Consider the following 22,077-nt stretch of genomic DNA (forward strand, 5'->3'; position numbering starts at 1 on the left):
TAAAATAGTTAAGAGCAGAGACATCACACTGACAACAAAGGTCCGCATAGTTAAAGCAATGGTGTTCCCCGTAGTAACATATGGCTGCGAGAGCTGGACCATAAGGAAGGCTGAGAGAAGGAAGATCGATGCTTTTGAACTGTGGTGTTGGAGGAAAATTCTGAGAGTGCCTTGGACTGCCAGAAGATCAAACCAGTCCATCCTCAAGGAAATAAAGCCAGACTGCTCACTTGAGGGAACGATATTAAAGGCAAAACTGAAATACTTTGGCCACATAATGAGAAGACAGGACACCCTGGAGAAGATGCTGATGCTAGGGAGAGTGGAGGGCAAAAGGAAGAGGGGCCGACCAAGGGCAAGGTGGATGGATGATATTCTAGAGATGACGGACTCGTCCCTGGGGGAGCTGGGGGTGTTGACGACCGACAGGAAGCTCTGGCGTGGGCTGGTCCATGAAGTCACGAAGAGTCGGAAGCGACTAAACGAATAAACAACAACAACAATATTCATGTACCTCTTTGTTCTACACATGTATAAAAGTTGTATTGATTTGCAAGCTTGGCGCACTTATGGAACTAAAGTCATAGGTGCCCTTTCTTCTGCAGAATAAACCTATAAAAAAGATTCCTGTCTTGCATGTTAATTGGTGAAGAATGTCAGGTTTTAAAGAACCCAGAGTTCCTGGGACAACAAGGATGAGGTATTAGAATGAAATTATGCAATACCATCTTATCCCTAGAAACTTTTCTCTCCCCAGAAACAAAGGGCCACAATTTTTAGATGTGTAGTTTTAAGTAGCGTGAGGACTTCAAGGTAGGGGGAGGAATTATTAAATCTTCTCCCACTTACAGCCATACTGATCAAACTGAATGTTGAAGCTGCTATTAAGAAAGGTGGAAGGAAAGAGAAGAAGAGGATGACCAGAAGCAAGGTGAGTATACAGTTAGTGGCAATGGGACACTGTTGGAAGAGCTAAGGACCAGGCTAGGGACAGATCATCATGAAGAATATCTATGTGGTTGCTAAGAGTGGACAACTTGAGGGCACATAATCAATCAAGGTTGCAATCATATACAAATTTATCTAAGAATAAGCGGCATTGCTTAGTGGGATGTACTACTAACCGTTGCATTCTTGTAAATGAGCTTTCCCAAACTGTACTTCAACTTCCAAATACCGCTATCCAGCAGAGGCAATGAATTGCGGGAACTGGTCCTACATATTTCAAGGGGGCCCATTTGCAGAAGGCTAAGTAGAATGAGACAAAATGTCTACGGCAGCTCCTGCTGAACACCAGCAAGAGAGCGCAAACGGTAATCTTCTTCTGCTCTTGCTTTTGTACTACCAGGAAATAACAATTTCAAAATATTTTGGCCAATCTTGAATATTGTTTTGATTTGGAGGGATAGAGTGCCATTTCATATTCAGTCTCAGCAACAAAATGTCTCAGGCCTATTTCCAAACATGGTACCTGCCAGATGAGCTCAACTACAACTCAGAAGTATAGGATTTTCAGGCCAACCTAGTTGGAAGCTCGAAGCTGGGGAAGGCCCACCTATCCCACTTATTTATTTATTCATTCATTCATTCTTTGAAGAAAAGGGAAATCTGAATAATACAAACAAAGCACGCCGAACTTCACTACTGTACTGTATTAGTCAACCTGCCCTGGACCCAATCAGGAAGGAGCACTTCCCTCCACCCCCGTCTTTTGTAACGAATGGGGTGAGCGTAACAAACAGGGAGGAAGTCGGTCAAGCCAATCAGAGAGTAATGAGGGCAGCACTTCAAGAGGAGAAGGAGGTGGGAGAAAGCACGTTTTCCGCCGTTCTTATTGGGGGAATGAGAGAACTCTGAGTCTTCGATTGGCTGGCAACTGAAGCAATGCGAGCCGTCTGTTGGAACATGCCACGATTATGGCCGCAATTGGTTGGTACGTTTGGTTGTTATAGTTACATTAGAAGAGGAAAATCCCGGAAGCGGAGGGGGGATCGTGAGTGTCCGTGCGTGCGGCTTTTGGGGCTGTAGCAGCGTGGCAACCTTACGGGAGGCCCCCGATGGCTTCGTGGGTTCCGAGCGTCGGTGCTTTATTGGCCTTGCTTCTTGTTCCGGCTCCTGGGCTGTGGGGAGCCGTCGCTGAGGACAGCGACGGGGTGAAGCTGCCCAGTAAATGCGAAGGTGAGCTTGGATTCAGGAGTACGGAGTGAGGGGCGCTGGTGGGAACTGGAGGGAGTGGATGGAAAGTGGTGGAAGTACTCTACTCTCAGCTCGGTAGCGGTAGTAGTTTAAAAAAGGGCTTAGACAAGGAAAAATCGTTTTACAGCAGGCCCAGCCATCAGGATGATATAAATGCACCGTGAACTGTTTTATATGTCTTCAAGTATATTCCCAGAATGAGTGGAGCATCGATTTTGTCGTACTAGGAAGATTTAAAATGCTCCAATATTCTTGTAGGTGAAAACATGTTTGCTGTTCCAAGTTTGGAAATAAAGTAATATACTAATCTCTGGCAGTACCAGATCAGTAGCTTCTCCTAACTGCAAGGTATTTTAAAATTGTAATAATGAAAGGAAAGAAACAGAAATCCAGGTGACATATAGTGAGATAATAGATTTATGGGGTGGGGCAGGCAGCAAAATAGTAGGGAGCAGTTGTGTTTAGAAACTCGCAATATGTGATAATGTTTATGCATTTCTAATGTAGTCACGTTACAGTCCAAAGTTATTTTGAGGGTTTAAAATAAATGTTTTTAATCTGGGAATGATGGGAGAACATCCTCATCACTATGTTCTTTATATTGCAGCCTATTATCTGCTTGGAGTGTTTAAGACCAGGCAGGATACAAATGTTGGAAAATAAAATAAGTTAACCGCTATAGCGAGCTGTATGATAACCACAAACAGACTATTTTTCAGTGGGGGCTGGGGAATTTATTATTCATAATAGTAACAGAATAGAAAAAAGGATCTGAAATGTATTGTCACTAAAAATGGGGCCAGATGAGTAAATGAGAAAAGAGGAACAGAAAGAAATATGAACGCTAGTTGTCGATTTGTAAGGTTTCTGAAGTAGCCAGCATTGCAGTGTAAAGGAAACAAACTGCATTTAGATTGAGAAAATGTGAGTTCAGCAAAGCTAGTTGTGTGGGCTTACTGCAACAGAGAATATATGTTTTATTTAATATTTTGTTTTATTTAAATGATTTCTGTGGATGCCCAACTTGCAAAAAGTGTGGCTCTGGAAGCAATGTAAATATAATTGGAATGTATAGAATAAAGAAACAAGCCAAAATCGTAACAGCTAGATCCACAGTTGGGGCACACCAACATATACTCCACCTCACAGGACAAGCTCATCCAATGCCAAGCCTTTCTGAAGGTTACCAGAGTTAAGGCCAGTTGAATCTCAGAGGGAGATCATTGCACAGGGCAGGCACCATAACCAAGAAGGCATGTTATTTAGAGTATTCTAGAGGAAGCATGAGATAAAATTTTTAGTGAAATAGGTTTCCAGTGAGTATTGGAGTATTGTTTGTTTAGTACTCAGTGTGTATGTGAATATTTTTATTTTCATTATATCCCTGCATAACGAGTCATTAATAAGTTTTGCGAATGGAGTAGTGAGGCCACTGGATTGCTTTCCAATACGTTCTTTGCTATAAGGAAGGTGGAAATTAGCCTATTTCATAGAGGCTAATTGTATTGCAACACTTGTAATATAGTGGATCAACAGGCACCATTTGCCAGTTACTAACTGTTTTGAGTTTTGGCTGTTTTTAGTTTGCAAGTATGTTGCTTTGGAACTGAAGTCTTCCTTCGATGAAACGGGCAAGACCAAGGAGGTGATTGACACAAAGTATGGCTTTCTGGATGGCAAGGAGTCCAAAATCAAGTACACAAAATCGTAAGTGGAACAAGGTTGTTGAGAGATGCAAAACTTCTTTATCTTGGCTAGTTCCTCAGTAAGTAGGCATTTCCAGAGGTGTGCTGAAAATGGATTGGAGTGTTAGTGAAGTGCTAAAACAAGAACTATGAACTAAAGTGCCATAGCACTGGCAGAGAAAAAACTGGGAAGTAACAAATGGATGATTCAACCTGGCCATCTGTCCTTCCCTGTAATTAAAACAAGCTGAATTTTCATTTTCATAAGTTGAAATAGTGGACACCCAGAGACGTGTTTTAACTTGCCAGCATTATTTTCTGTCTGCAGGGACATTCGGCTGATTGAGGTGCAAGAAAACATCTGCAAGAGGCTTTTGGAGTACAATTTGCACAAAGAGAGACCTGGAAGCAACAGATTTGCAAAGGTTTGTAATGTCTCACATTTCTTCTGTTTCTAGCATTTATTGCATCTATATACTACTAAAACTCTCCTGTTAGTCTGTGTGTAACCTTTAACTGGGCGAAATGGTGCATCATAAGCCAACAGTTTTTGAACCAAGGTACCTCAAATGGGCTAACTTACAGAATGCATCCAAAATCCAGGACCCATGACTCTCATGGAAATGAAATTTGGCAAATGTTATAAAACATTTTATGACATCAAATTATTATAAATCATTTGATGACATAATACAAAATGTCATAAAACATTTCCTGTGGTCAACTCCTGAGGTTTGACTGTGCTGTACAGTTCAATATGAACAACATGGGCTGTTTTCAAGCCAGATACATCTCGAATATCTCCCTGAATTTTTAAGAACTTTTCCAGTTAAGGCAGTACATTAGAAGCTCTGCCATTGTTGAAGGCATTGAGGAATCTGGTAAGGAAGTATCTCTGAAACAATGACCCAACGGGTCACAGGTTGTCTAGTAATTTCTACAAGCATTAACTTGTGTTACTGGTTTTCCTTGTTCCTGTTCCTCACTTTCCTTTCACTGTCTTGATTTTTTCAAATTATACTCTTTATTCACTCTTGTTATTTCAGGGTATGTCTGAGACATTTGAAACTCTTCATAACTTGGTGCACAAAGGAGTAAAAGTGGTGATGGATATCCCATATGAGCTATGGAATGAAACCTCTGCAGAAGTGGCTGATCTTAAGAAGCAGGTATGGTGGTGGAAGGAGCTTCATATTTGTAGTATTAAAAATAATTTCTGATAGTACTTGTCCAGTTCCAAATGACAGAAGCTCCTGGTTGATGAAACTCAGTGATGGGTAACTTTGCCTGGGGATTTCCCTTTCTCTGTATTTACTGTTTTTAGCCTTCAAGGCCTGCAGGGACATGGAGCGGGTGGGACCTACCTTTTTTCCAGTTTGGAGGGTTGGGGCTTTAATTCACACAAGAATGAGTGAGGCTGAATGTGTGTTTATACCTTAAGTCATTTCTAAAAATTATAACATCAATAATTGCTATTCTGCCTCAAAATTTCAGTGTGACATAATCCGGGGAGGCTCTGAGGGGCCCAAAAAAGAAGTTTCAAAATGGTCAGTTACTTTTAAAATTTAATGAAGCATCTCATTAGCTAAAATTTATATTAAACTGAATAATTAGGAAGCATTTAAAGAAATGGTTTTGGAGGGAGACTGCTGAAGCTTCAGTGGCATAGCAGGTCTTGACTCTTGACTCTGCCAATTGCCATTTGGGAAAAAATATATAAATGTATCTTTGTAGGGATTTGGGGGCTTCTGGGGATGGGGAATTTCAAACTAAGAATCGGTAGCATAAGGCTTGAGTCATAGAGGGAAGTCAGTCTGGGTATGGTCTTTTTTCAAAGGTCTGCACCACTGAGGAGGGGTATAGTCTGCTTTGTGCAGTCAGGCTGGAAGGCACATGATAATAGAACTTCCTGGAGCAAAGTAGATCTAGATCTAGTCAGAGCCTGGATGGGAGGTTATCCAGAAATCCTTTGTGCAATGCCCTTGGCTTTGTAATGGGGAAAAATATAATCAATAAAATCTGCCGTATTGCTACCATCACAAAGCAAGGACCTATTTAAAGTAGTATTTTCATTTTCTAGAATTGCTTCTCACTGTTTTCCCCAAATAAGCATCTTGTCTCCTGTTTGTTATTTATTCTCAGTATAAAAACAACATTCAGTGTCCCCAGTTGTGCAAACTCAGTGCGTTTAGCATATATTAATGCTAGTTTACTAGCTATATAAAGAGATATGCAGAGTATTTCTAATTTGTTTTAAAATATTGTTTCCCTGTTTTTCCACCCATTAGGACCCACAAGGCAACAAAACACTGTGCAGTACTGTATTAAAAATATGATAAAACTCTTGAGGCCATTCAGTAAATTCAAGGCAGAAGGTTCAAAATAGTGACTTACCACAAACAGAAGAAGCTCTCTCTCCAAGTAATGTTATAAGAACAAAAGCAGTGAAAAACAAAGAGTCAGCAGTCACTTTACTATATCTCTTGCCTCAAAATGCTCTCCTAATGTATGTGAGCTATCTTTTGCCCACACTCCATTTTTCAGAGGCCAGGAGGGCAATTTTGAGACAGTATTCTAAAAGTTAGGTGCTGCTACTTAAAAGATCCTGTCATAAGTAGGCACCTGTACATGTCAAATAGTGGAGGGAGTCTTGGCAGGTAATTTAAGTGAAAAGAGGGACTCAGGGCAGTTCCTGAGGTGTTCGAATTCCATACCCCTTGGGCCTTTACTGGTCAAAATGGCATTTGTAATTGAGTGTGAAACCTATCAGAAGCCAACAGCATAAAGCCAGAGTAATGTCCCTCCAGCTTCTAAGACAATGTTTCTCAACCTTGGCAGCTTGAAGATGTGTGGGCTTCAACTCCCAGAATTCCCCAGCCAGCAAGGCTGGCTGGGGAATTCTGGGAGTTGAAGCCCACACATCTTCAAGCTGCCAAGGTTGAGAACACTGTTCTAAGATGTCACAGGATGTTAGCCCTCTTTTTTAGATTCAGCTTTGCAAAAAAAGGGTAGCTTTTTAAAATAAAAAAATATAAACCTAAAATACTGAAAATGTCATTTTTCCACATCTTTCCCCTCTGTAATTTTTAACACTGTTTCTGTTGTTCTGTCGTGTCTGGATTCGGAGGCGCTTGAATAGCTATTTTATAACTGAAATGAAATTATCGCCAGGCGTGAATGGATGTGGTGTGAAGCCTTGGGTTTGTAGCTTTCTCTGGAGAGTCATACTGTAATGATTTGGGTTTCTCTCTCCCTTTGTCTGCTAGTGTGAGACAATGGTGGAAGAATATGAAGATGTGATTGAAGATTGGTATAAAAACCATCAACAGGAAGACATTTCCCAGTTTCTCTGTGCAAATCATGTATTGAAAGGAAAGGACACCAGTGAGTTTCCCTTTCATGGAATTGATTGATGTGGGTGGCTAGGATCCAGGGGTGCATGTGCAGTGCAGCCCCGCCCCACCCCCCAGTTTGGGAAGCATGTTTTTCTGTTTGGGAAGCATGTTTTTCTGTGCAGTGTCAGACTCTGCATAGGGGGCAGGATGAAATCAGAAATGAAAATAGCTGGGAGTAGTAATCTTTTCTCTCTCTGCTTTCACTTCCTGCCCTGTTGTTGCTTAAAAAAAAAAAGGGCAGATGCTCCTTGCCAGATGCTGCTTACAGAACACTTAAATTTAGGCCAGACATCATACAGTATCTGTTTAAGTCCCGTGTGACTTTTAAATAATACACTGGATTCCATGGATAGCTCTCTTTCTGTCTCAGAAAAGAGAGCAAAACTGGGAACAAAATATTTTCTCACCAAAACGTTTTGCTGAGTTCAGCCGTTAAAATAACTGGGTAGTCAGACCTGCCTAGGCTCATCATGGGAACTCCATTCCTTAACTTAATGGAAGGGTTCTTGTTAGGAAACAAGACAGAAACATAGAGATAGACCCCTGCTCCTTCTGCTGTATTTTCTGAAGAAAAATGTGATGCCTGGTTTCTCTTGCTACGTGTGAGAACCTGTGGCTTATTTAGTTTTAGTTTAGCTGGCCATTTTTTAAATTCAATGCACTATAATTAAAATAAACCATGACTTAGATTTGGCTAGCCACTAGAGTTCTGATGTTTGTTAATCAGATTAATTAGAATAGATAAATGGCTTCTCTCCAGACCCTTATGAAGCAACATATTAAAAAGAATTATTACCTTTAAAGGCCAGCTGTGGCTGACAGCTGCTGCGCTTTTTTTGCTGAGCGAAAACTTGTAAGAGGTAAATTATTTAAAGATAATAATTCTCACTTTCAAAAAAAATTCTTGCTTCCTTCATGCCTGAGAAGGGTAGAATGTCTCTTCATTGAAAGCTGGTTTTATTCATAGGTAGATTTGATTAATTAACAGGAAGAGGTGACTTAATCAGGATGTAATCATAATAAAATAGTTTCATTTGTAAATAATGCAAAGTTGTGCTATGGTTAGCACTAACCCAGTGTTTCTCAACCGTGGCAACTTTAAGCATGGCTGGCTGGGGAATTCTGGGAGTTGAAGTCCACCCATCTTAAAGTTGCCAAGGTTGAGAAACACTGCGCTAACCATTGATAAGAAGTGTCCCTTTGATCTGCTCACCAGGATTGACAGCATTTGCTAGTCCTGTCTTTCTGAGGTGTCACTTCACTACAGCCCTGTGAAATATTAACCTGGAATCAACTGGAAGATGCAGCTCAACTGGAAGATGCAGTTGAGCTGCTGACTACCTAGTCTATGTGGCTTGCCTTTTGAAATTGAGTCTGCTGCCCTCGTTGATTCCCTGTCCCATCCCTTTTGGCTTTGACTTGCTGGACAGCACTGATGAAGGGAGAGTTAGAAATAAAAAGGAAAGCATAAATGAAGACAATCTGATCCTGTGGCAGTTCATTTTTCCTGCCATATTCCTGGATGACCCAGCAGCCCCTGGTCTCAGAAACTGGTAATTTAACCTGAATGGAAACTCCAGCGTATGAACTTTGGGAGAGAGAACAATAGTGATGTTTAATTCAGGATAGAGGGAAGTGGCAGCTTGGCGATATCTTAGGATCTGGTTCTATCCTTGTTTTTCTAGGCTGCCTGGCAGAGGTGTGGACTGGAAAGAAAGGAGACATGGCAAGTGCAGGGCAGAAGACCAAGAAAAAGGAAGGCAAGGCAAAAAGGCCTTCAAAGAATAAAAAAAGCCCCAATGCTGATCAAGAAGCAGAAAACATGCAACCAGGTTTGGTAGAGACACCTGGTCAGACTGAAGAGGAAGATGTTCAGAAGCTGGCTTCACTTTCACACAGCACAGATGAACTGTAGGTTCTTCAAAGGCACGTTTCACCCACACCTGTCTTGTGGGCTTGCAAGCTTGTATTTGGACCAATGAGAATTGCTTTAGCCCATCGGAGTTGCAAGAAGATCCATACTGTTGTGAAGGGGAAGTGCAAAGATGGGCAACGATCATAGTTGCTTGAAACTGAATTCTTCAGTATTACTACATCTCAGCCAAGGCAAGGTACAGGAAGCCAGCTTGTCCCTTGTATTCTTTGATGAACAGTCAAAGTGAAAGTGCAGTGGAAGATGCAGTTGAGCTGCTGACTACCTAGTCTGTGTGGCTTGCCTTTTGAAATTGAGTCTGCTGCCCTCGTTGATTCCCTATCCCATCCCTTTTGGCTTTGACTTGCTGGACAGCACTGATGAAGGGAGAGTTAGAAATAAAAAGGAAAGCATAAATGAAGACAATCTGATCCTGTGGCAGTTCATTTTTCCTGCCATATTCCTGGATCTGGCTGTAATCTTACAGGTCTCTGACTTGTACATTCTATTAGCTAACTCTTTGGGAGATGCATTTAGTACAATCCTTTCTTATTATGCAGATCATTGTGTTTGGGGGGAAGTGAGGATGAAGGTTCTGTCGGCATAAAGGGCACCATGTTTCTGTTCTGCTTGCTTGCTTGCTTTTTCTTTCTTAAAGTTCTTACAGTAAGGGATCAGCTCTGCAGCCTTTTCAGTTAGAGGAGCATTTACAGATGTCAGTGTTGATGCTACCAATGCCTAAAAAATCATTTGTGGACATAAACATGCTATCATTTTCTGAAGTCCTAGAAAGAATAAAAATGTAGGGTTTTTTTTTTTTTGGCATAGTTTGTGCTTCATTTAGTTCCTGCACTGACCCTCCATATCTGTGCCAGAGAATGCACATATTATCTCTGGTGTTTGGAGCGATGTAACACTGTTACTTCAAGGGATTGAAAGGAATGAGATAAATAGCCAAGGACCTCCAGGTGCAAAGTGATCAGCTAAGGACCATTTGCAGATTGAGGGCACGTGCTTGTTCCACGTATGAATCATTTATGAGTTTTGTTGTTTAACTTTTATTGGACAAAGCATATTTGCAGACTTGCTGAAAAGCAGTATAAAATAAAGATGGTGTCCTATAAGAACAGTTGTCTCTGACTTGTTTCACACATTATACTAAGCCATAAAGTGATTTGTATACCATTGTTTATGGCTTAGATGGTTGTGTAAACAAACTATTGTTTGTTTAATAAATATTTAATAAGCACACATGATTTAGCACAATGTGTGAATCTAGCCAACGTCTGCAAGTTTTATTATGAAATTCCTTTGCCATGACTTGAAAAGAATTGCTGAAATGCCAAAGTTAGGTAACCATTTCCTTAAGCCTGGAATGGACACCTGGATGTAGCTGCCTGGCTTTTCCATTTCCTGCTTACATCATTTTTCATGTTCCTCTCATGCTTCCAGTAGGACAAAGCTGGCATGTGGTTTGTGATAAGATACAACAGAGGAGGGTGAGCAAAATGGCAAGAGGGTTTTGCAAACTTCTATTTCATTTCAGAACTTCCTTTTTCAGAAAAGACCCTCTCACTAAGAAAAGACTGCCAGCCTTTAAAAAAGGAAGTTGGATTAAAGTTCATTTTCTTTATAAGAGTTTTAAAGTACCCTAGCTAGACTTTCCTGCAATTCAGAGCACTTCCTTTTAGAATTCCCTCATTAGGGATGGCTGCTATATTTATGAGCTGCAAAATCCAGACAACCTCTAGATGGCAGCAGATATAAAAAACTTGTGTAACACTTTGCCTTGACTTACAACCACAATAGGGACTGGAAAATTTGTCATTAAGTGGTGAAGTCGTTAAGTGAGGCATGTGACTGCACCCTATTTCATGACATTTTTGTGGCAGTCATTAAGTGACTCACTGGTTGTTAAGTAAACTATGTCATTAAGTGAATCACATGGTTCCTCATTGATTTTGCTTGTCAGAAGCTGACTGGGAATGTCACAAATGGCAATCACTTGACCCGTCGTAAATTCATGCCGGTTGCCAAACACCCGAATTTTGATCACGTGACCGCGGGGATGCTGCAATGGTCATAAATGTGAGGACCGGTCATAAGTCACTTTTCTCAGCACTGTTGTAACTTCAGTTGCTGAATGAATGGTTGTAAGTCAAGGACTGCTTGTATTCTGGTGATCATCTAGATTTTTGCAGCCCAGATCTAGTAGTCCTATATTTACAGGAGCTTTTTACCATTTCACACTATAGTAAGAGAAATTGCTTTTTTCTCTTTGTACCTTCCAGGCATCTGAAGTATTTTTAATACTGTTTATACATTTTTTTTCCCGTTCCTTCCAGGGCAAGTGTGCTGCAATCTGACTTGTGCGACTACCTTCTTATGTCCTGATGCAGAAATAATGGCCTTTTAATGTACAGGAGTTTGGGTGTCTGCATTCCTCTTTATCTACCCTGGACTGAGTTTTTCAATCCCTGAATATTTTCTGTCATGTGGCATTTCAAAAAGAGCTTCAGAGAGACTGTGGTTATTAAAATCATTGTCAGTTATGTTACTGAGATTGCTTGGCCTAGCTAGGTGGTAGCATCTAACCAATGCCGGTCAATCAGAAGGTCAGATCTGGCTAGTACTTGGATGCAGGAACATCTGGAAAGTCCAATGCTGCATGTTAGACTGCATAGTTGAAAAAAAAAATCCTGGAAGAATTCAGTGGCAAACCATTTCTATATTGTGAAGAAAACTGCATGGATCAGTCCATAGAAGTCACCCAAGTCGGACTCTAGTTGAAGGAGTCTACTTTTTTTTGTTTGCTCCTCCAGGGTTAAAGGTCTTTCTGGATTTTATTCAGATCTTAGCTGAGTTACTGTGGAGATCTTTGCTCCTCTCTGTCTGTGAAGAGCAGGCTTCCACTAGATGACAGTTTACCAGGGCAAGACACATCACCGTTCCTTTCTCTCCCACAGTATTTTCAGCTCAGTTCTGTTCAGTGTGAAGAATGAATTCTATGTGTGAAGGGTGAGGAAGTAAGCAAGTGAGTACGGGGATGTAAATTTTATTACTAAGGGAAGGGGCACTGGAGAATCTTAGGCTGTAATATTTCTTCCCCCCAAGAGGTTTTTTCCCCCCCCTTTTAGGTGTGAACACTGTTCATTTGAGAGGATAGAGGAAATTAGATGCAATAAAATTGGGGTTTTTTAAAAGCATTTTAACTATGTTTTAGTTTTCAGGAGATTTATGTTAAGATGCCTCTTGAGAGGTCTATAAAGGGAAAGATGGAAAGAAAGAGAAAAAGAGAAAAAGAATGACTAGTAGCAAGGTGATAGATTCAGTTACAGCAGCAATGGGTGCACCACTGGAAGACTTGGGACAGGTTGGAGAATATCTGTGTGGTCACGCACCAAGAGTCAACACTGACTTGATGGTGGTTCATCATCATCTGGCTGACATTTTTCCACTTTGTAATAACAAAATGTTAGGAAGGAAAAGATCCAGCATTCCCTTGGGGTCTACAAACAAAATGGCAACAAGAAAATTATCGAACTGATTACAGGTAGTCCTCGCTTAGCAACCACTTGTTCAGCAGTTCAAAGTTATGACAGCGCTGAATGAGGAGACTTAAGCTGGTCCTTGAAGTTGTGGCCGTTGCAGCATCCCTGCAGTCATGTGATCACAATTCAGGTGCTTGGCAACTGGTGTGCAACTACAAAGGTCACAGCATCCTATGGTCACGCAATTGCCATTTGCAACCTTCACTGCTGGCTTCAATAAGCAAAGTCAGTGGGGAAACTGGCAGAAAGTTGCAAGTAGTGGTCGTGTGACATTGCACTTAATGACCACAATTGGTCGTTAAGCAGAACTGTTGTGAGTTGGCACGGTCAGGTGATTTTTTTTGCTTTACAACCGTGTTGCTTAGCGGTGGAGTTCCTGGTCCCAATTACAGTCATTAACTGAAGACTATCTGTATTTTTAAATGGTTGCACAATTAAAGACAAGTACGTTTTCTAAAGAGAGCCAGTCTGATGTAGTGGTTAAGGCACTGGGCTAGAAACTGGGAGACTGAGTTCTCAAAGCCAGGTGGGTGACTCTGGGCCAGTCACATTCTCTTAGTCCTAGAAAGCAGGCAATAGCAAACCACTTCTGGCAGTCACCAGGAGTCAACAATGACTTTAAAGCGTGCACACACCAAATTTTTTCCTCTCAATGTATTCTATTTTCATTCTTTTTTCTGTCTCAAGCAATAATGGTTATATTGGTCTAAATAGAACACCAAACAAAATCTGGGTTTGGGTAATGCTTTTATTGTACCAAACAAAATGAAACAAAACTTGTAAGCTTTTGAATTCTCCAGAGATACTACCAAAAATATATTTTCATGTCCTGCTTTTTATTTTCATACGTTTACTTTTGTCAATGAATCAGTGTAAAGTATGTTTTCTATGATCACTGTCTTTACTGGATTGATTCTTTTTCAGTGTGAAATCCCATGTTTGGTTTTCCCACTGATTTTCAGTGTGTTATAGCTGCATTGGAGTTTTCTTCAGTATCAGTAAACTTAAGCGGAGTTCAGATGGAGTCTGAAGAAAACCTACACTTCTTACATTCCCTAACTCTTCAAGCTCAGTTCTGCATAACAAGATTTTCTAAGTACAGACATGCATCTAATACATAATACCAACAAAATTCCAAGATGGCTTGGTAGAATATCTAATTTTATATAGATTAGATGCCCAAAAGACAGCACTGTGGTTGCACATTGTCTCATGATGGAAAATTCACAATTTGAAGGTGATGTTCTAAACATAAAATTTGCTTTTGAAAAATACCTAGAAAAAGGCTGATCATCTGTAGGCATAGACAGTTAAGCAATGACAAGAAAAAATATGTGACTAGGGACATACATAACAACTGCATGGTTAAAGCAATGGTGTTCCCCGTAGTAACATATGGCTGTGAGAGCTGGACCATAAGGAAGGCTGAGAGAAGGAAGATGCTTTTGAACTGTGGTGTTGGAGGAAAATTCTGAGAGTGCCTTGGACTGCAAGAAGATCAAACCAGTCCATCCTCCAGGAAATAAAGCCAGACTGCTCACTTGAGGGAATGATATTAAAGGCCAAACTGAAATACTTTGGCCACATAATGAGAAGACAGGACACCCTGGAGAAGATGCTGATGCTGGGGAGAGTGGAAGGCAAAAGGAAGAGGGGCCGACCAAGGGCAAGGTGGATGGATGATATTCTAGAGGTGACGGACTCGTCCCTGAGGAAGCTGGGGGTGTTGACGACCGACAGGAAGCTCTGGCGTGGGCTGGTCCATGAAGTCACGAAGAGTCGGAAGCGACTGAACGAATAAACAACAACAGGGACATACAGTAGAGGTAAAAATATGCATAGAACATGCTGTTCTGTACTCCCCATTACAAAAGTATATCAAAAGTGAGATTCCTGTGCCATTTCCATGAGCAATGCAAATTACTTGCATGTTCAATTACAGAGACAATAAGGAAAATCTGCTATTGCACTTTAATATGAATAAAGATATAGAAATATCTTGCAGTTGCAGCTGACTTTGCACTCAGCCATGCAGCTCCTCTATTGGCAATTGCTGCACACTAATCCATCATTGATGTGCAGCAGTCTTTGGAAATGTTACACCTCTCTTGGCAGTGTTCATACTAACTTGTTTGCTGCTATATCATCTTACAGGCTCCCTTTGGTGGACTTGCTAAACAACCTTCCTTGACGATAGAAGACATTAAAAAGTTTTTCTTTCTGTATAGCAGAATGAGAATTATATTGAATGAATCGATTTGTGTACACAGCAGATACTAGTAAACACTGAGTTTCAGTTAGAGTGGCTTTCTGACAGATTTTTAAAACTTCTCTGCTACACCTGAACAGAGCACTTGTTTTATGCGTTCTGAAATCTGAATATAAAAGCTTGTGGTAATGGATAATGTTGGCGGGATGTGCCTGGACAAAGCTTCAGTGTCTGATGATTCAGAAACTTGCACGACATCAACACTAAGACGGTAGAAGCCAAATGTCTCCTTGAGCTGGGATAGCCCAGCCAAGATTAGTTTGTTTGTTGCCTTGAATTTATGGTTCTGTTCCTACTTTACAGTATGATAAACTTCCCCAACTTTGCATTCTCCAAGTGTGTTGGACAAAATTGTTAAGATCCCCTCAGCACATGGGCTGGGGATGATGAGAGTTGAAATCTGGGGAAGGAGTAGATTGGATGAGTTAGCACTACCAAGATAGTTTCAACCACATTGCTTTTTTTCCTTTTATTGTAATGTTATAAATCTTGATACCTTGTATTATTTCAGTGCCGATTTCAATGCAATAATATTTGTGTAATATGATTATAAATTAAGAACATACCATTATTTAGAAAGTTTAAAGTATTAAAAGTAATAAGAAAAATGTAAACGTTCTATCAATATTAGTAGCATTTTAGGATGTCAGTATTGCACATTGCTTTGTTTACGACCCTGCGTTTGGAGAGAGAACTGTTTCCCCATTATAAACAAACTTCTCCCCCTTGCAGCTATTTGCATTTTTTTTCCTGGAGGAATATAATACAAACATGGAAACTGGAACTTTCTCAGATCTGTTTCACACAGTGATGAATGAGACAGGAATAAAGCAATCTACCATCCAAATTAAATCTACCTGTGGTGGATTTCGGCTCTGCCGCTAGTTCTCAGGACAGAGGGAGCGCATTCCAAGGAGATAAGAGGACTCACAGTTCAGACAACATTGGGGGGAAAGTAAAGAAGTTCAGGGTGGCCCCACCCTAGAGTCTCCCAGGTTATTTCCCCTTAGTTAGGGTAGCTTTAGTCTGGCAAGATTTTGTCTGTATAGTTAGAGCAAATAAAGAACTGGAGTTTGAAATACACTGACTCATTGTTCTTGGGCTGGCCCTGACACTACCAGACCTAGGCTGCAAAAATTGGGATATCCACTATTGGCAGCAAAGATATACAAAAATGCTAATTCTTTGCTGTCATCTAATAGTTATCTGGATTTTTGCAGCCCAGGTCTGGGAGTCCTAGTCTGAATGAAGAGAAGTGAATAGAAAGCATGATATTGCCATGGCTGTATCTTAATGTGATAGGTCTCCAGGTTGGATCTATAAACAAAAATGGAGACTTGTTACCCAAATGAACACTTGCATTTTGTTAATCACTGCTCACCACATCTCTCTCTCTCTCTCTCTCTCTCTCTCTCTAATCTATCAATATCTATCGATCATCAATATCGATCATCTATCAATATCTATCCTCTATCCCCCCACTCTTAATTTCTATAGCCACCCGTCTACCAATGGAACTCTGGACCATGAACAAAAGATAAAACATCTTGAACTGATTAAAATCAGTTGAAAGAACCAAGCCAAGGCCACTTACCAACATGTCCCCACATACATATACTAGGATCCATTAACATCCCAGTCTCAACACCTGTGGGAAAAGTCAGGTCTTCATGGCCTTCCAGAAGGCCAACGGTCCAGGCCATCCAAATCTCCAGGGAGAGATTGTTCTGTAAGGCAGGCACCATGATAGGCATGCTTCCTAGGATCCACCAGATGTCATTGCTTCACCAAGGGAACCAGTCTTTGGACCACTCTGCTGCATCTAGTGGGATGGCCAGAATTCATCAGGGACAGGCAGTTTCATAAATAGCCTGGCCCATGCCATGTAGGGCTTTAAAACCAGCTCCTTGAATTGCACCCAGAAGCCTACTGGGAGCCAGTACAGCTCATGAAGCAACAGTGTTCTATGGGTGTACCATGGTGCACCCAATAATGCACCTGCCATTGCATTCTGGACCAGCTGAAGTTTCTGAATGCTCTTCAAGGGCATCCCCATGTCGAGTGAATTGCAATAGTCCAATCTGGAGGTGATTAGGGCATGAATGACTTCAAGCAGTGCCTTCTAATCTAGGAACAGGTCCAATGACTCATAAGATACATTTGTGCAAAGGTCCTCCTAGCCATTGCTGTCACCTGCTCTTTGAGCAAGAATCACAATTCCATTAGTACCCTCAGATTGCACACCAACTCTGTCTGGGATAATGTAACCCCTTCCATAGTTAACAATGGAAGATCACTAGATATGTGGTCCCTAAAACCCACAGCCACTCAATCTTGTCAGGGTTGAGCTTAAGCCTGTTCTCCCCCTCCAGACTCTCACAGATTCCAGGCACCTGAAAAGCACCTTGAGAGCATCACTTGTATGGACCAGTATGGAGATGTATAGCTGATGATATTTGACAGAACAGTTTCATGTTGATGTTAAAAGGGGATGGGTTAAAAGAGAGTTGAGCTCTGTGGCATCCTGCAAAGCAGAGACCTAGAGTTAGACTTCTCCCCCTCACCAACATCAAGTGGAACCAGAGCTGGAGGGAAAAGAAGAACCACTGAAGAACAGACTCCCATGCCCAATCTCCTCAATCAGTCCAGAAGGATACCATGATCAGTGGAACTGAAGGCCACAATTCCCATCCCAATCCTACCCAAGGTCATCTACAAGCATGATTAATGCCATCATGGTACTACAACCTGGCCTGAAGCCTGACTGCAATGGGTCCAGATAATCTGCTTCCTCTAGGTCCCTTAGGAGTTACAAGCCTACCACCTCTTAACAATTTTCCCCCCAAAGGACTAGAGAAGGACAAAAATTATGCCCTACTGCTGGGCCCTGCTGGCCTCTTAAGGAAGGGACAGACCCTCCCACAAGGAGGCATTCATCATAATCCAGGATGTCACTTTTTCCATATAATTTTTATTAGAAATTTTTACGTAAGTAAAAGATAAACACAAAAATATATAAAGAGAAATTAAGAAAAAGACAAAATATAAAAGCAAAAGTGCAAGAAAGAATAGATAGAAAAAGAAAAAAAGAAAAAGATATATAAAGAAGTTACTTCCAATCTTCTTTACAGCAGTTACAAACAAACTTATTATCTCTCTTCCCTCTTTAAGATTACATTACATGGTTCCCTTCTTTCCATATTCAACCCTTTTTAATCAACAAATCCGTAAATTACCAATTTGGTTTTTTTTTTCATTTTCAGCAAAAAGTCCATAATACATTTCCAGTCTTTTATGAAAGTACTTATTGCTTTACCCCTTATCAAACAGGTCAATTCTGCCATTTTTGCAAATCCCGCTATCTTCACAATCCACTCCTCCATTGTGGGTATTTCAGTATTTTTCCATCTTTGTGCATATTCATTTATTTTTTATTTTTTATTTAAATTTATATCACCGCCCATCTCCCCCAATGGGGGACTCTGGGCGGTTTACAATAAAATAATGATAAAACCATGTCCACCTAAGTTACAGTCTAAAATGTAAATAGAATAATAAATATAAAATCCAAACGGAGATGGAACCACAATCAATAGGGGGTGCTATGGCGCCAGCCACCCCCAGGTGGACCTGTCACTCTCCCCATCCCAAGCAAGGCGGCAGAACCAGGTCCTCAATTTCTTCCGGAAGTCTGGGAGTGAGGAGACCTGGCTCAACTCCGGGGGCAAGATATTCCGAAGGGTGGGTGCCACTGCCTAGAAGGCTTGCCTCCTGGACCCCACTAGATGAAATGCTTTTACTGATGGGGTCTGTAGCATGCTGTCCGTAGCAGTATATAATAGTCTTGCTGCAGTTACCGTATACAAAACCAACCATAAGTCCCATTAAAAAAGTTCTGGTTTCATCTGAATATTAATCTTTAAAATTCTTTGTAACATCATGAGTATTTGTATCCAATTTTTTTTTGCTTTTTTGCAAGTCCACCAAGCATGGTAAAATGTCACTTCATGTTTTTCACATTTCCAACATTGATTAGAAGTACCTTTACACATTTTAGATAATTTCTCTGGTATCATATACCAACAGTACATTGTTTTATAAAAATTCTCTCTTAAATTATAACACAATGTGAATTTCAGTCCTTTTAGTCACATTCTCTCTCATTGGTCCTTCTGTATATTATGATTATTATTTTTAATCCATTCAGTTGTGTCCAATTCTCAGAGACTGCCTGGACAAGACCCTGCTGTTTTCTTGGCAAGGTTTTTCAGAAGTGGTTTGCCATTGCCTCCTTCCTAGGGCTGAGAGAGAGTGACTGGCCCAAGGTCACCCAGCTGGCTTTGTGCCTAAGGTGGGGCTAGAACACATGGTCTCCTGGTTTCTAGCCTGGAGCCTTAATCACTACACCACATTGTCTGTCCTATACAGTATATTAAAACTTAGCCCATTTTATCATGCACTCTTTCACTTCTTCTGTTTTAAATCTCTACAAAAGTTAAACATTTTAGCAATCACATGTTTATCATTTGTACATAAGACAATTTCAAATTCTGTCTTATGTTGCTCAATTCCAGTTACCTTTTTATCTATATTAAATCTCACTTGTGCATATGAAAACCACTGAAAGCAAAATCCCTCTGCAGTAAATTGTTCTCTTGATTTCATCTTAAGTTCTCCATGTTCCTGTACTAACAAGTCTTGATATGTTAACTATTTCTCTTTGCCTGCTGTTTCTTTTCTATAAAATGCTTCTTGAGCTGAAAACAAAAGAGGTATTTTCAGGCACAGCCTGGGTTTATATCTATTCCATATTCTTAATATGGCATTCCTAAGGATGTCACTTTTTCTAGTCAGAACCATCATCTGTGTTGTGCTGTTTTAATCATGATTTCTGGATTTCACAACCAATTTGTCCATGGCTGCTGAAAGACAAACATCTCCCTTATTTTCACTAAGGGGGATGTTGTCACTCAGTTTTGCCTCTCTCTCCTCTCTTTCTTGGTATAGTTTCACCTTGATCCCAAGCTTTTCATTCAAATATTAAACAAAATCCTTGATGCCAAAAGAACAAAGGTTGATGTTACAAAACAGTGAAAAGGCCCCCTGGCCTAAAAAACGTAGTGGGGGCATTGTTGCCATCCACTCGGCAGCAAGGTCAACATAAATCTGGGTTCAGCCGTAACGTGAACTCCACACATGGAGGGTACTGCTATATGTCTGTAATCAGACCCCATTCTCAGCCACAAATTAGCCATTCCAATGTGACTTAGTTTGTTGTGTGATCCCAGCCCATGTTTAGGTTTCATTTATTGGGTTCCAGATTATTACATTCAGTGAATAAAGTGTGGTTAAGATGACATGTAATGAACACGTGTGTATGTTAAGAACTGCACGTGTAATTTTGAATATGCAGCTTTTCTCAGACACTTCCAGAACAGGATTTCTGCACAGGCTGGATGAACTAATTCTACGCCCTTGGAACCAAATTGAAGCTGTGCCAGCCCAAACAAGTGAGCAAAGTCAGCAACCATGTCACTATATATATATATATATATATATATATATATATATATATAAGTGAGTTGCAACTGTGAGCAGTGATGCCAGCTGGTGCTTTTTTGCCGGAGTTTTTCCCCATGGGAGGTGCAGGTGTGGTCAACCTGTGGCCAGGATGCAAAACCAACCCCCTTATTTATTTTTATGATCCCCAGAATCTACTCTGATCTCACTGAGATGCACTGGATGTGTCTTTGGTGCTGCAGGCACGGACAGAAACTGCCCTCCTGTCCTACATCCTGCCTTCAGTGTGGATCATTTTCTGTTTCCATTTCCTAGCATTGAAATAAAGCCTAGTCAGTGTTTGCTTCTTTTCTTAAAAGGTAATAGCTTATTAATAACCAGGAATTCAGATGGATGGATGGATGGATGGATGGATGGATGGATGGATGGATGGATGGATGGATAGATAGATAGATAGATAGATAGATAGATAGATAGATATCCTTATTCTGTTTTGAGTCTCCTTAAATTTTCTTATTTTAAAAATAAAGGATTGCTGCATTACCTTTTTTTTGGAGGGGAGAATGGCTTGAGACTTTTTCAATATATTGCATCATTATTTTTCTGTGTACACTTGTACCTATAGCACATATTTCTTCTTGCTCTCTTGTCACAATCTATTGTTGTTGGCACTGCACTGTTGTATTGTTCCATTCATTTGGGAAACACACACACACACACACTGGTGGTGATGATAAACACTGTGCCCTGTGCTCTAGGCACCCTGGGTATTTCATGCATCATGGAACTCTAAACCCATAATAAGGATAATTAGGCAAGACGCTAAAGACAGAGGCATTTACCAGCCAGGGTTGTTCTGCATTTGGGAACTCCTAGGAAATAAAAGGGGATTGTGGCTCTAAACCAACCTTGCTGAGCATCTCCCCTGTTTTTTTTAAGTTAGTGTGGACAGGAAAAAGGTTGGGCAGAGGGAATCAGTGTATTTATTTATTTAACAAATAACTCTGGATAGTGACCCAAAAGTAAAACATCTTGAACTGATTAGAAATCAGCTAAGAGAATCAAGTTGAGGCCACTTAAGAGAATCAAGCTGAGGTAAAAACACCTTACCAATATGTCCCCCACATACTTGCTGGGATGCATGGGGGAAAAGCCAGGTCTTCACAGCCTTCAGGAAGGCCCAAACTGTTGGGGCTGTCTGAAACTCTGGGGGAAGTCTGTTCCATAAGGCAGGCCCTCTGACAGAGAAGTCACAGTTCCTAGGACCCACCAGGTGACACTGCTCCACTGAACAGATTTAGTGGGATGAGCAGAAACCACCAGGGATATACAGTCCGCCTTCCCTTAAGCTCACAGAGCTGAGAGATATGGATATTATACTATGCCATGCCCCTCTACTGGGTTTTACATAACTCTCTCTCTTATGGGGAGCAGGGGGAAAATCTCTATTTTTACACAGGGTATATTTTGTGTGGTGTTTTCAATTACACTGATCACCAATATAGTTGGCGTAACTAGGAGGCAGACACTACGCGACTGGTTTCATCCT

General features: G+C 40.8%; 2 protein-coding genes across 2 annotated transcripts in view; both read left to right on the top strand.

Moving 5' to 3' along the window:
* ZC3H6 (zinc finger CCCH-type containing 6) overlaps positions 1–22,077 on the top strand; it is a 195,350-nt gene that overhangs the window by 132,892 nt on the left and 40,381 nt on the right. The gene's annotated exons all lie outside the window — the stretch shown is intronic.
* On the top strand, positions 1,970–9,614 carry CNPY3 (canopy FGF signaling regulator 3). Its single transcript, XM_063302261.1, has 6 exons — positions 1,970–2,178; positions 3,780–3,903; positions 4,210–4,306; positions 4,928–5,050; positions 7,148–7,265; positions 8,962–9,614. Exons 1-6 carry the CDS (start codon positions 2,058–2,060, stop codon positions 9,189–9,191), a joined length of 813 nt encoding a protein of 270 aa, XP_063158331.1. The 5' UTR covers positions 1,970–2,057; the 3' UTR covers positions 9,192–9,614.

This window comes from Candoia aspera, chromosome 1, assembly GCF_035149785.1.
Source record: "Candoia aspera isolate rCanAsp1 chromosome 1, rCanAsp1.hap2, whole genome shotgun sequence".
Classification (NCBI taxonomy): Eukaryota; Metazoa; Chordata; class Lepidosauria; order Squamata; family Boidae; genus Candoia; species Candoia aspera.

Excerpts from the sequence above, each read along its gene's own strand:
- CNPY3 (XM_063302261.1), top strand. The coding sequence starts at position 2,058 with ATGGCTTCGTGGGTTCCGAGCGTCGGTGCTTTATTGGCCTTGCTTCTT. Across the intron at positions 5,051-7,147 it reads TGGCTGATCTTAAGAAGCAG|TGTGAGACAATGGTGGAAGA; the intron begins GTATGGTGGTGG and ends TTTGTCTGCTAG. Across the intron at positions 7,266-8,961 it reads ATTGAAAGGAAAGGACACCA|GCTGCCTGGCAGAGGTGTGG; the intron begins GTGAGTTTCCCT and ends TTGTTTTTCTAG.